The 14,939-nt window shown below is 39.8% G+C and overlaps 1 protein-coding gene across 3 annotated transcripts in view; it reads left to right on the plus strand.

The window, feature by feature from the left end:
• LOC109934435 (heat shock protein 105 kDa) overlaps positions 1-14,939 on the plus strand; it is an 83,704-nt gene that overhangs the window by 35,342 nt on the left and 33,423 nt on the right. For 2 of the 3 annotated variants that reach the window (XM_048598297.1, XM_048598295.1), the window contains exons 5-8: positions 4,432-4,531; positions 4,620-4,753; positions 10,020-10,264; positions 10,661-10,889. In XM_048598297.1, the coding sequence (XP_048454254.1) occupies positions 4,432-4,531; positions 4,620-4,753; positions 10,020-10,264; positions 10,661-10,889 (708 nt within the window). Of the gene's footprint in view, positions 1-2,537; positions 2,657-4,431; positions 4,532-4,619; positions 4,754-10,019; positions 10,265-10,660; positions 10,890-14,939 lie in introns of those variants that run through there. The other variant, XM_048598298.1, reaches the window with a different exon arrangement.

Below are 14,939 nucleotides of genomic sequence, written 5' to 3' on the forward strand. Positions count from 1 at the left end.
CATAACTGAACAATGGCAAGAAATTATCTTTGCTTGAAAGAGCAAGATGTTGAGTTGAATTTAATGGTCTTCATGGGTGCCCAAACCCTTGTCACTTCTGTGCAGATGACATGATTGAATTAAATGCCAGTGTTTGGCCCACCCAGCAATTTAGGAAACCAGTGGTAGAAGTCCTGTATGCCAAGAGCTGCTGGTCATTCGGAGGTCTACAGCTGTCTGTTGTCCGCAGCACCATCATGTAGAATCATCGCATCCAGACATGCTGCATAGATTTTGACAGGAATTGTTGCTGGACCCTGCACTCAGGTCACGATGGCATGAAATGGAGATCACTTAGAGAAGGGTTTCAAAAAAATAGGGGTGCTTTCTGGTCCCCATCCCACCTTGATGCTGTGCCTCTTGATTTGGGCAGAGTGCCTGATGATGAGAATTCCCCAGCACTACCACTACCCACCCCCAGTTGTCTGCTGGTAAACCCAAACTGAGCAGACTTTGATGTCTGTTAAAAACAATGCAACTTCATTTAATTTGTGGGCTGCCAATAAATTCAAGTAGGCTCAAAAATAATTGCTGTTAATTTGCTCATTAATAAGCCTCGTTCATATCCTGCCATTGGCAGGCACATGGAGTTAGGTGTTTCTGGTATTTCCTGCAATTTTTTGTTTTTTACTGTGCAGCCCTCTTAGGTCACACACAGCAGCGACATCCAGACCCAGAAATCAATGCTGCACTCTGTCAGCACCCAGATCGCTGTGCACAGAGCATCAGAGTGGCTTCATGTGCTCAGCAGTGCAACTGAAAGGGACCACTTGGTTAGGTTGTAAATCAACTTTGATTTCATTAAATTACATACCGGTCTTGAGTTAATGGTCTACCACAATTCCTGTTTCTGTACACGTGAGATAGGTCTGAACCTTCAAGGAAAGTAATCATTATAGGATTGCTGCTTTGTTCAAACTTTCTTCCAACTTGGCTGCCTGGATTTGTTGCTGAGTCTTCCAAGTATGGCTGTAATGTGTGCACGTGCATCCCTCAGAACTCCATGAATGCAGATGCAGGAATGGATAGGACAGTCCCTTGTATATGGCACGAGCTATCATTTAGCAAATATCGTGTTTCATTGTTTGTGAGCTGATGAATGGATCAGTAGAGTGGGTAGGATGATAGGGGTGAGACTTAGCAAGTGAACTGGTGCAGGGGTAATCTGGTGGTTGACAGTTAGTCAGATGGTCTGGGGAGTTAGTTAGGATGGGAGGAAACTAGTGTGACAATTGGCTGCCAGTTCTAGACTAAGCAAGAGTTGGACTAGGTTTCATCTGCTCAATATTTCTAACTGTTCTGTTAAATACATTGGAACTCCACAAAGTCTCCAATTTAATTCAGAATTGGAGATTTTTTTAGTGGATCCCAGGGAGCAGAGAAATTGCCTATTTGGAGACTGGAAGATTCAGGCTATAAGCATTTATTATTGCCAATGAGGATGTGGTAGAAATAGTTAGTTCAATTTGTCATGTGGTAATGAAATAATTTGTTTCATGGTTTGCTAAGCATTGTTTAGCTGACTAGTTTCTAGCAGTTTTTTTGAAGCTTTCAAAAAGCACTGACAGGATGCTCTAGAATAGTCAGATTAGACATTAAGCCTACAAATTTTGATTGATAGAGTAGTTGGGATGAAATTCAATATCTATAAAATGGAAGTGGTAAAGGGCACAACTTAACTCATTGCTACATGTAGGTCCTCCAAATACTAGGTGGCCATGTCGAGTTTTCATGCAGCTGTTTTTTTGGAAAAAAACATCTTTCATAATTTAAGCTAATTTAGTTCTTAAACCCTTTAAGACTTAGCTGATTGGTAACTTGTAATTTAACGTTGTTTGAAAATCCTGTTGGATGTGTTTTTTATGCTTCAGAATTATAACCAACTGCACATGTGCAAATCTTCATCACCTGATTTTGTAATCAAACTTGGTTCCATGGATCAATAGCACTACACTGTAAATGTTTTTTTAAAAGAGGTGTCTAGATCTGTGTTTTTACTTGTGTAAACATAGTAAGCTAGCCCTTTTAGGATGATTTTACCAAAAGACCTGATTATTTAAAGGACACCTTTATTATAGCCCTTTAAAAATGCAGATATACTGTATTACATTTACTGTATTAGCATGTCTGCTGACTAATCCTCAAAAAAAATGAGTAAGGTTGATCAAATAAGAGTTCCCTTCAGTGGTCTGTGCTGACTATTCATTATATTTTCATTTCTAGATGTTCAAATATTCTCTCCTTTCGGAGAACTTCCACTGTTTTTCCTACCACTGATGTTGAGCTGACTGGTCTATAATTTCTGTCCTCCTCCTTAAACATAAGTATTAACTTAGCTGTTTGCCAGTCCTCTGGCCCCTTTTTCTAATGAGTTATTAAATGTGTGTAGTAATTTAATTAGCTATAATCCACAAAGGACCACAGGCATCTCTCTTTCTCTCTCCATTATAGAGGGACAATTGGTTATATACAGCTTGAGGGGCACCACTCTACAAGCGTGGGGCAAGGTGAGGAGGCAGGCCTCCATGAACTACCAGTCGGCGCAGGGGATTGAACCCATGTCATTGGCATCATTCTGCATCGCACTCTAGCCAACTGAACTAACCGACTTTCTCTGGTATCTCTTCCATAGACGCTTTTAAAATATATGGATACAATCCATCTGGATTAGGGGCATTATCCTTTTTTTTTTTGAGATTGTTTGTTTGGTTTATATTATTCAGTATGTACCCTTTTATAAATTTTAAATACACATCATTTCACCTTTTCCAGCACCCTTCTAAGTAACAAAGCAAAATAATTGCTTAATGTTGTTGCTTGTGGCTTTTTAATCCCCTATAATGGTCTTTATTCTTTTAAAATCCTTTTTATTGCTATGCCTGTAAAATATTTACTAGTTTGTTTTCTGGTCATTGAAAATTTTAAGTTTACAGTTCCTGTTCACCTTCTAATTTTATTTTTCTTTTGACTTCACCTAAACTCATTGTCACTGTTACCTAGATGGCTGCAATCATCTGCCCCAGTGATGGAAAGGGAACTGGACTGCTGGTGGACTTGAATGATGCCATCTTCCTGCCTTTAAGGAAGTTGAGTTCTGTGTGAGAGTGACAAGTTCCGTCTTCCCACCACCAATTATGGCCCCTATGTGGTCAATTAGTGACCATTTAAGAACCTTATCCCACCTATCTACAATTATTTCAGCTACAGGCAGGATAAGAAAGCAAGCGGTTAACCACTGCCAGCAGACTGTCAGTTTGGTTGGGATGGAGCTGGGCTGGGGGAGGCATTCCTTGATCTGCATGATCAAGCTTCTGGACCTGGAACAGAGTTGTGGTTTCCAGAGATTCCGCTGGCGAACATCTACCAACAACTCCGTTCCCACGAGACCTCACCTCCAGCCAAACAGCACCTAACTTTCCTGTAAGCTCCTTTCCAGGGGTAATCCTCCATCTTGGCTACAATTTATTGTATCAGCAGCAGCCATATCACCCACTACTGTGCAGTTCTGGAGCTACGGGGATCTCTGTTTGTCTGGGAGATCTTGGTGGCCAGGACTCCATATATTACAAGTTCCATTTCTGCTGTTTGCAACCAATCAATGGCCAATCATCTTTATGGGCTGTACGTTTCCTTCCTCCTAACTCTCCTGCTTTCAAAAATAGGAAGCTGCCACCTGATGTTTCACAATGTTTGGATTTCACTGGTTGAGTCCATTCCTCATCATTAGATCCAAACTCAAATCTTCTTTTGGTATTTCTATATATTCTGTTAGAAAGGTTTCTTGAGCATGTTACATTGGCTTTATGCAGTCGTCCGTGCTACTTCTAAAAATATAATGAGAGGAGTCAGGTTCGACATTGAACAAGACATGCCATCAACTAGTTAATCACCATTGAGTTTCCACTAATGCTAATTGTGCCTGCCAGCAAGTCTATGAGGAGGTTCTTTAAATGAAACCTTTTTTCATACAAGGATGAGGCGAGTTTTAATCTTTAGAAATTAATTTCTGGAGAAACTTTGTACATTTACTATATTTAATAATTGGTTCTGTTTACATTTTTAGTGGCATTTTAGGATACTTACTGGAAATTTTTTTTTTGGATGGATATACCCAACTTCAACTGTTAATAAATGTGCGCCACATTATCACTCTTGATTATATTTAATGCAATTTTAATGCATAATCTAGATTTAAAATTTCAATCTGACTGCATCAGTTCATGAAAGTTTTAGATTGAGCAGGGTGCATATGAATCCATGTAGAAACGTTATCTAACAAATGGCATTTCTGAAAAATAGCACCCAGAACAAAAAGAAAAAAATACTCTTAAAGAAACCATGTATTGAATGGCAAGGCAACTTTATACCATGTTGAAATGTTTCTTTTTATAGGTACCCTCATTTTTCACCAATGCTGAAAGGAGTTCTGTGCTAAATGCTGCTTATATTGCAGGCTTGAATTGTTTAAGACTGATGAATGATACCACTGCAGGTATGATGTAGAATCAGAATTTTTTCTAATAAGTAAAGTTTATTTTACAAACATAAATGGTTTTAATTGTATATCTTTAATATTTTAGCATCTCTAGCTTATGGAATCTACAAGCCAGATTTACCAGCCCCTGAAGAAAAGCCAAAGATTGTTGTATTTGCAGATATGGGTCATTCAGCGTTCCAAGTTTCTGTCTGTGCTTTCAATAAGGGGAGTCTTAAGGTAATTATTTTGTAATGTGCATTTATGAAAATGCAGCTAAGAAAATTTTGTGGTATCCTGAGTATCTTTTGAAGTTAATTATAGATATTATATCCAATGTATTTTTTGACAAGCTGCTTCTGAAAACTTGTTAGTTTCTAGCTCTTGTTGCATACTTCTACAGAGGGAAAATGTGACTTGGGAGCAGGACTGGGACATTTTGACGCTTTGAGCCTGCACCACCTTTTCAGTAAGATAAGAGTTGATTTGACTATGGCATCAACTCCACTTTCCTATCATTCCCCCATAAACCCAGAAACCTTCTGTCTTTCAAACATCTATTTAAATCTATCTTAAATACATTCAGTGATACAGCCCCCACTGCTTGTTGAGGGGGGATAAATTCCATAGACTAATGACATTTTGAGAGGAAAAACATTCTTCTTATCTTCCTCCTAAAGGTAAACCTTATTGTTTAAACAATAGTTTAAACTGTATATCCTAGATCTAGTCCCCACAGGAGGAGTTTTGCTCCTGGTATCCACCCTACTGAGTCCCCTGAAGATCTTGAATGCTTCAATAAAATCACTTATCATAAATGAATAGATGTCTATTTTTGAATTCCCATTGTTGCTTTCTTTTTGAGGTAATTTGTTTCAAGTATTTTCTGTTTTTAATATTGCTTAATATTAATTTTGTAAGAAGCTCATAAAATGGCCTCCTGTTTCTTAATTATTTGATTATAAACTAGATAAAGGTCTCTTATGTGGCTGAGATTTTCAAAATTTGAATTGATGCTTGACAAATCTATACTCGACAATCTTCACAATGATTCACTCATCTCTTCGGCCCGAACTTGAGAAAATGATGCAAGAATCTCAAAATATCATTGTCCTCCTATCGCAAATGAGTAGTGATACTCTTCATTCTCTCTTTGCTGTGTCTTCACTATTCCATAATATTTCAGTGTTAGATCACTCCTTCGCCGGAAGGTGTTTCAAAAGAGAAAAAAGTGACAGGTGTCCAGTGAAGCAAAAGTGGTACCCTTTTGATTTGCACCCATGTGTCATCGTCCCGATGCAGCAGCCCACTGGCAACCTGACTTTCAGCTCTATGAGCTTTGAGATGCTGTTACTAATCATACGCTTTAGTTCAGCGCTAAACTAAATGGTACTAGGCCACCCTTTCTGCCGTCACCCTCCAATGCCATTTTAAATACTGGCTCAGGGAGAATTGTGTGATCTCAACAGTATTTGAGTCTGTGAACAATTGACTTTGTAATTCTAGCATTGGCTTCTCTATTTATTCTTTGAGGGGAATGCGTTAAGTGAAATATTTTCTAATCATGTTAAGAAAATTATTTTAATTGGAAACCAAGAAAGTAGGTGAAGATGTAAAGATACAGTTTAATGAGTAAGTTGGTGCCTCTCTGAGGTAAACTGTGATGTCACTGTGATCTCAGTCATGCGCTCAGTGTTCTATGAAGACTTTCGGATCCTATATAGCATGGAGCATGTTGTTGTGTAACTTTACCATCATGTACATTAAAAACCTGGTTTAACAGTAACTAAGAAGTCTAGCCATAACTAGCATTAACATAAGTTAGAATTTGATGCAGTGGATCCTGCTTCCTAACTTAGCTCTTGACTCTTGATTCTGTTGGCATCCTCCGTGTTCCGACTTCTTTGATATGAATCTGCCTCAATAGGCCAAAAAGCCTACTTCTGCTCCTAACTCATATGATTGTATGGAAAGGGACTGGGGAGAAATACTGCTACCAAATTTCTTTCTGGTATCCAAGATATCCCCTAACCCTGGCATCAAAGAGACTGGTTCTTTGCTATTCTGGTTCTTGCAGTAGAAAATGTCATCTAACCCTCTTTATTATAGAATCCATTAATCACTGCTTTATTTCTATTTTACAAATCTTTTTCTTTGGCACCCTCCTCTTTCTGATCCTGTGCTGCATTCTGGACTATGATTATTCTGGATAAAGCTGTTCAAAACTTAGTCTCCAGTGTTAGAATAAAATACGCTTTTAAAAAAAGTTAGTGTTCTGCTGGCTGTGGTTTTTGCATCCTGAGAAATCAGGTAAACTGCACTATCTAAGTTAACAATCTAAATCTAATAACAGAGTTGAGTAGAAATATCAGAGTAGATATTTGAATGTCACATGATTTTAAGGAAACAATTCTGTGCAGCTTGACTTTGTATTGTCACATTGTTAACTTGGCTCCCTATTATCAATCCCAATTTCATCTAATGACTTCACTGTAGATAAATGTTGCGTCCTTTTGTGAGGTTAAACAGTGAGGTTACAGGTTTAAATACAAAACTATGTGATGGGGATCAAAATATTTGCCCTTCCTGGATTATGTTATGTAATTTTTCAGAGTCAAATATCTGAGTGACACTTGCACCACCTTGATCGTTGATGGAGACTAATGTCAGCTGAACAGATCATTGAATTGTTTGAACATGTACTTCTACAAGCATCATGAGATTGTGAGAGCCACATGTTAAAGAGGCACAAGATCAGTGTTTCAACCCTAAACATGCCCCAGTGAAGATAGGAATTTCAAGTGCAGCTCATGTCCAATTTGGAAACTTTTCATTCTGTCTAACCCAATTCTACAACAAAGGTGTCTCATGAAATTAACCAAATTAATCAACTGTGCCTATGCTACAGGGTTCAAATGTTCGTCATTTGCCAAGACTGATTTCACAAAAATGATACTCAAATATGTAGCCTCTTGGAGCAAAGTGAATAGGTTTCATTGGCTGAAAGAATGACCCAAAGTCACAACTCTAAGGCAGCATTCCAACAGCTTGAGGTTGACACCGAAATCTATTTGGAAAATGAAGGATGTGTGGTAGGAAGAAAAAGGCAAGAAAAACAAGGTGAGATGACAGGGTGTAGAGCTGGATGAACACAGCAGGCCAAGCAGCATCAGAGGAGCAGGAAGGCTGACGTTTCGGGCCTAGACCCTTCTTCAGAAATGGGGGAGGGGAAGGGGGTTCTGAAATAAATAGGGAGAGAGGGGAAGGCGGATAGAAGATGGATAGAGGAGAGGATAGGTGGAGAGGAGACAGACAGGTCAAAGAGACGGGGATGCAGCCAGTGTAGGTGGGGAGGTAGGGAGGAGATAGGTCAGTCAAGGGGGCGGGATGAGGTTAGTAGGTAGGAGATGGGGGTGTGGCTTGAGGTGGGAGGAGGGGATAGGTGGGAGGAAGGACAGGTTAGGGAGGCGGGGACGAGCTGGGCTGGTTTTGGGATGCGGTAGCGGGAGGGGAGATTTTGAAGCTTGTGAAGTCCACGTTGATACCATTGGGCTGCAGGGTTCCCAAGCGGAATATGAGTTGCTGTTCCTGCAACCTTCGGGTAGCATCGTTGTGGCACTGCAGGAGGCCCAGGATGGACATGTCGTCTGAGGAATGGGAGGGGGAGTTGAAATGATTCGCGACTGGGAGGTGCAGTTGTTTAGTGTGAACTGAGCGTAGGTGTTCTGCAAAGCGGTCCGGTCCCCAAGCCTCTGTTTGGTTTCCCCGATGTAGAGGAGGCCACAACAGGAACAGTGGATGCAGTATACCACATTAGCAGATGTGCAGGTGAACATCTGATGGATGTGGAAAGTCTTCTTGGGGTCTGGGATGGGGGTGAGGGGGGAGGTGTGGGGGCAGGTGTAGCGCTTCCTGCGGTTGCAGGGAAAAGTGCCGGGTGTGGTGGGACTGGAGGGGAGTGTGGAGCGGACAAGGGAGTCACAGAGAGAGTGGTCCCTCTGGAAAGCAGATAAGGGTGCGGAGGGAAAAATGTCTTTGGTGGTAGGGTCGGATTGCAGATGGCAGAAGTGTCGGAGGATGATGCGTTGGATCCGGAGGTTGGTGGGGTGGTACGTGAGGACGAGGGGAATTCTGTTTTGGTTGTTATTGCGGGGAGGGGGTATGAGGGATGAGTTGCGGGAAATGCGGGAGACACGATCGAGGGCGTTCTCGACCACTGTGGAGGGGGAAGTTGCGGTCCTTGAAAAATTAGGACATCTGAGATGTATGGGAGTGGAATGCCTCATCCTGAGAGCAGATACAGCGGAGGCGAAGGAATTGGGAATAGGGGATGGCATTTTTGCAGCAAGGTGGGTGGGAGGAGGTGTATTCTAGGTAGCTGTGGGAGTCGGTGGGCTTGATTCTCCAACATCTGCAGTTCCTACTATCTCTGAAAGAAAAACAAGGTGCTGCTTTTCATCACACACAAAGGTTTTTGAAGCCACAAGGACCATCTGTAGACCACAGATAGTAAACATTCTATGAAAGTCCTATGTTCTTTTGGGAATTTGGATTAGCTTGACAGAGTAGAGAAGGATACTGACCTTGCTGTGCATTCTTTTGGATGGTTGAGACTGCTTTAACCCTGGGACAACCTCTAATGAGGCTGGCTTGGCCTGGTGTCATGGCCTTCAATGTTTGTGCTGGGGACAGAGGAAGTCCTATATTGGCACCATCCCATCTAACTGAATTTCCAGGACCATGCTGAAAAAGGCAGTCGGTGATCTCCCCTTGTTTACCATGTGCACGACAAATATCAGAAACTGTAGGGCAGCTCCAGACCGACATTTGGTGAGTTGTTTCAGGAATGATGGTAGTAAGATAGGCTGGACATTGGTGCGAGAGATGCCATATGGGCATGCTAATGAGACAAATTTGATTTAAATGGATGAGAAAATTTTCCAGGCCTCACCTTGCAAAACCTTCCAAAAATACTCAATGCAACTTGAATTAGCCAAAAGAACATAAGTATCAGCCCAAAGTCGCTGTACTGTACTCTTATTTATTTTGGAAGAAATAGGAATCATTTGACCAGTGCAGGCCATTATTAAATTTTCTAGTTCTTTTTATTGCCAATTTTGAATGAGCTTTGAATGAAAAAACTTTTTATATAAAAGAAGAATCACTGGTCCTAAGTAGTTACTGATAAGATAACAGGTGGATTAATCGTGTAACATTTAGGTAAAACTCCAAATGCACTCTGTTGCCAATGAACCAACTGCCAGTCCATGTTCAGTCTCCCAGATGAAGTCAGTTCACACTGGTCAGGCAGCTTGATTTGTCATCTTGGTTAACAGGATGATGGAAAATAATATTCAAGCATTTGATATGCACAAAAGTTTTACTTTAAAGTCATTGCTCACCTGAAAAACATTTGAGAAGCATTTTCTTAATTTTCTGAAATCTATTTATTTGTAAAATTACCAAAGTGCAGAAATAAGCTAAATTCTATTTTTTTTTCATTCAGGTACTTGCAACTGCTTTTGATCCACATTTGGGAGGCCAAGATTTTGATGAAGTATTAGTGGAGTATTTTTGTACTGAATTCAAAACCAGATATAATTTAAATGTAAAGTCTAAAATCCGAGCCTTATTGCGGCTGTATCAAGAGTGTGAGAAGCTGAAGAAACTCATGAGTGCTAACTCCATGGATATTCCTTTGAACATTGAGTGTTTTATGAATGATCTGGATGTAACTGGGAAGATGAACCGGTAATTGCAAAGTGAATTAATTAAAGTATTGTGCATCATGTGTGCACAATTTGAGATATTATGGACTAGGATACCAGTAGAACATTATCATTGTATTGCTTTCATTCTCTATGTTAGCTGCCTAAAATCACTGCCTAGCCACCTATAGCCTCTAATTATTAAACTAGAGATCTTATTCATTTACTCTGAAAAAGGAAGGCACTGTACTTTGTTAATGGGACTAGCTTATTAGTGTAGAACAGATTTATAGCATTTATCTTAAGTCTGTTTTAGATCTCAATTTCAAAAATTCTGCATGCATAATCTATTATATCCATTCCTTTAGAAAGGAACCCAATATTTAAAAATTGATTTTTCAAAAAATGATCAGTAGCCCTTAAATCTATTTTCCTCCAGAACTCACTTTGAAGAGTTATCTGCAAACCTGTTGCAGAGAGTGGAGGGACCTCTGCGATCAGTTATGAAACAAACACAACTCAAACTTGAAGATATTAATGCCGTTGAGATCATTGGAGGGTCCACACGTATTCCTGCAGTCAAAGAAAGGATTGCAAAATTTTTTGAGAAGGCTGTCAGCACTACACTCAATGCTGATGAAGCAGTAGCCAGAGGCTGTGCTTTGCAGGTAAAACTTTGATTAAAATACCAATAAGCTTGATCACTCCAGATTGTCTGCTTGAATTCCAAACAATAAAAATAATTAGAAATTGCAACCAAACCTTTTTAATCTGGCAAGATATTTTGCTTTCAAACAAATATACCAGGAATTTGAGGGAGCAGTTTAGACCTTCAGCTTTGATTATTTTATTGAGTAACCTTTGTCTACTTAGCCCACAAGTAAATGTAATATGGATTAAAGGTTAAATTGATATTGAACATCTGTGGACCGGAAAAGGGAAACTGGCTATTTCATTTTCTTATTTGAATAATGTTAGGGTTCTGTAAATGATTTATTCTTGACTGTTGCTTTTTATGGTTAAAGATAACATAAAACTTAAGTATATTCTTGACAAGCAAGGTTTGGTCCATAAGCAGAAATGTAGTGTAATCCGATCAGCCACAAACCTAATGATGGGATGGGCTCAAAGGACTAAGTGGCCTACTACTCCTTCTAATTGGTATGTTCATAGCTGGATAAATCTGTTTATTCAAATACTGTGCCTTTAAAATATGTTTATCTCCACAGTTACCTAGAATGTTCTTGGATTGGCTAAAGATTGAGAACATATGAACAGCTGTTGAGATTGTCCACCATTCAATATAATCATGAATGACCAAACATTTTAATGCCATTTTACTGACCCGATCCCCATAATGCTGTATTTGGTAATCAGAAATCTATCAATCGCTACTTTAAACATACTCAAGGCCTGACCCTCCACAGCTCTCTCTGATGGAGAATTCCAAAGGTTCATTACCTTCTCGGTAAAGTCATTTCTCCTTGTCTCGCACCGAAGTGCCATCCCCCAGACCTTGAAATTGTGATCCCTGATCTTGGTGCCCCAGGTGGGGGTAATATCTTGCTTGCATTTACCCTGTCTGTCCCTTTTAAGTAAACTGGATGTTTCAATGAGATCACTTCTCATTCTTTGAAACTCTAGATCACATTTTTCCCAGTCTCTCTTCATTGAACAATCCCACCATCAGGGAACAAGTCTAATGAACTTTCATAGCACTTTCTCTATGGCAATAATATCTTCCCTAAGAGAAGGAGACCAAAACTGCACATGAGATGCCAGGTGTTGTTTAACAGAGCTTCTATGCAATTGAAACAAGTCTTCACTATTCCTATGTTAAAATCCTCTTGCACTAAAGGCTAATATTCTATTGGATTCCTAGTGGTTTACTGTACCTTTCTATATTAGCCCTCACCGACTTGTTAACAAGGTCACCTATGTCCCTTTGTACATCAACAATTCCAACTTCATACCATTTAAGAAATATTCCTCATCACTGTTACTCCTAACAAAATAGATAGTCTCACATTTTTCTGCATGAATTCCATCTGTCGAGTTCTTGCTCATTCAATAACCATATCCAAATCCTCCTGGAGCCACTTCACATCTTCCCCACGACATGTTCCCACTTAGCTTTGTATCATCCACAAATTTGTAAATATTACAATCGGCCTCCAAATCATTGATGTATATTGTGAACAGCTGACACCCAAGTATTAAGCCTTGTGGTACACTATTAGTCACAGTCTGCCAGCATGAGAGAGACCCATTTATTCTTACTCTCGGATTGGGTAGCAGATAGAAAATATTAATCCATGCCTGTATTTACTTCCTGTCCTATATGCTTCGCCAATCTCCTAACATGAGGAGGGGTATGTTGCAGAATCTAAGTGTACTATGTCCATTGGCTCTTCTTTATGTGGTTAGTAACATCTTCAAAAAAAAACTCCAACTTTGTAAAACACTATTTCGTGTTTTCCAAATTCATGCTGACTGGCTCAATCAGATCATTATCAATCAGCTATGTATTTACCTTATCCTTTGTAATAGATTCTACTTGATCAGTTTCTTGGTCTTCTCTTGCATTTTATATAAACTTCCCAGTTCTCAGAATTACTGCCATTTCTGGCAACTCCATAGGCTTCTTCTTTTAATCATATGCAATCTTGAACTTTTTTAACCATGATTAAATTACCTTTTTTGAGTTTTTGCACCTGGAAGGAATAAATAGTTGCTGTAAGCCATTCTTTAAAGACTGTCCATTGCCTATGTACAGTCATGCCTTTTTAATGTATTTTCCCAATCCACCACAACTGATTTATGCCTCATGTCTTCATAATGTCCCTTTTTCAAATTAATCACCCTTGCTTCAGAATTAACAACCTCACTTTTAAGAAATCTCCATTCCAAGAAGCACCCTTCAACCGCTACTCTTTTTGTCTTCTATGACCAAGCCAGTTTTGTATCCAGCCAGCCAGCCCATCCCAGATCCCATGAGACTGTACTTTCTGTACCAGCCTGCCATGGGGTACCTCATCAAATGCTTTACTAAAGTCCATGTAGACAATATTCTCTGCCCTTCCCTCATCAATCATTCTTGTCACCTCCTCAAAAAAACTCAATCAAGTTGGTGAGACATGACCTTGACCACACAAACTCTTGCTGCCTATCGCTAACAAGTCCATTCACTTCCAAATGTGAATAAATCCTGTCTTTCAAATCTTCTCCAACAGTTTCCCCACCACTGACATCAGGCTCACCGACATGTAATTACATGGATTATCTCTGTTCCTCTCCTTATACAAAAGAACAACATTGGCCATTCTCTAGTCCTTTGGAATCTTGCCTGAATCCTAAGAGGATACAAAGATATTTAAGACACCAGTCATTTCTTTCCTTGCCTCTCTCAGTATTCTAGGACTGATCCTATCTGGCCCTGGGGACTTGTCTACCTTAATGTATTTCAAGACACCCAAAACTACTTCCTTCATTATGAATATTCACCTGCCTTTCCTTAACCTCAACATTCCTCCCTGTTTGGTGAACACCCGATGTAAAGTACTCATTAAGGATCTTTCTTTTCCTCTGGCTCCACACATAACTTCCCTCTTTTATCCTTGAGTGGGCCCAATCTTTCCCTAACTACCCTCTTGCTCCTAATGTACATATAAAATGCCTTGAGGTTCTCCTTAACTCTGCTGGCCAAGGACATTTCATAGGCCCTTTTTAGCCATCCTAACTACCCATTTGAACTCATTCCTACTTACTCCAAATTCTTCAAGTACTTTGTCTGTCTTTAGTTGCCTAGACATTGGATATGCTTCCTTTTTTGCCTAATCTGATAATTTACCCTGTCTACCAAGTTTCCAAATCCTGCCATTCCTGCCCTCCATTTTCACCGGAACATGTCTGTCTTGCACTGTAATGAACTGATCCTTAAAGGACTCCCACATCAGATGTGGATTTACACCCAAACAGTTGCTCGCAATCCACATTCTCCAATTCTTGCCTAATTCAGCTATAGTTTGCCTTCCCTCAATTTAGCACGTTCATCTAAGGTCCACTCTTGTGCTTATTCATAAGTTTCTGAAAACACATGGAATTACGGTCACTAACCAAAATGCTCCCCCCGCCGAAACTTTGATCACTTGGCCAGGCTTGTTTCCCAATACCAGGTCCAATATGGCCCCCTTTCCTCATGGGACTATCCACATACTGTTCTAAGAAATTCCTCCTGGACACATCTAACATTTGAGCAGTCTATACAAATTATATGAAGAATTGTGTTTAAAGTCAGATCACAGGAATAAAATAAACAGTTTATTGTTTTACTTTCAAGGTGAATTTTGCAGAAATGCCAAGACCGATGAAGATAAATGAAAGAGTATGCCAGCCAAAAGGATAACAAGATCCCATTAACACGTAGACATGATCACTTGGCAGCCACTTTATTTATTGGCCACCTAGCTTTTCAAAGCAAAACCCTGTCATCATTCATTATAATAAAACATTATAATCTATGATACAGAATTTCATTATGATCTGTGAAGTTGGCAGAACCATCTGTATCTACCTTTCATACGGCTGAATTTCAAAATCTCATTCCTCATTGTCCATTAATCACATCACCTTCCAAAACTGTTTCAGAGATAGTCGGAACTGCAGATGCTGGAGAATCTGAGATAACAAGGTGTAGAGCTGGATGAACACAGCAGGCC

The sequence above is a fragment of the Rhincodon typus genome, chromosome 6, assembly GCF_021869965.1.
Source record: "Rhincodon typus isolate 14 chromosome 6, sRhiTyp1.1, whole genome shotgun sequence".
NCBI classification, from domain to species: Eukaryota; Metazoa; Chordata; class Chondrichthyes; order Orectolobiformes; family Rhincodontidae; genus Rhincodon; species Rhincodon typus.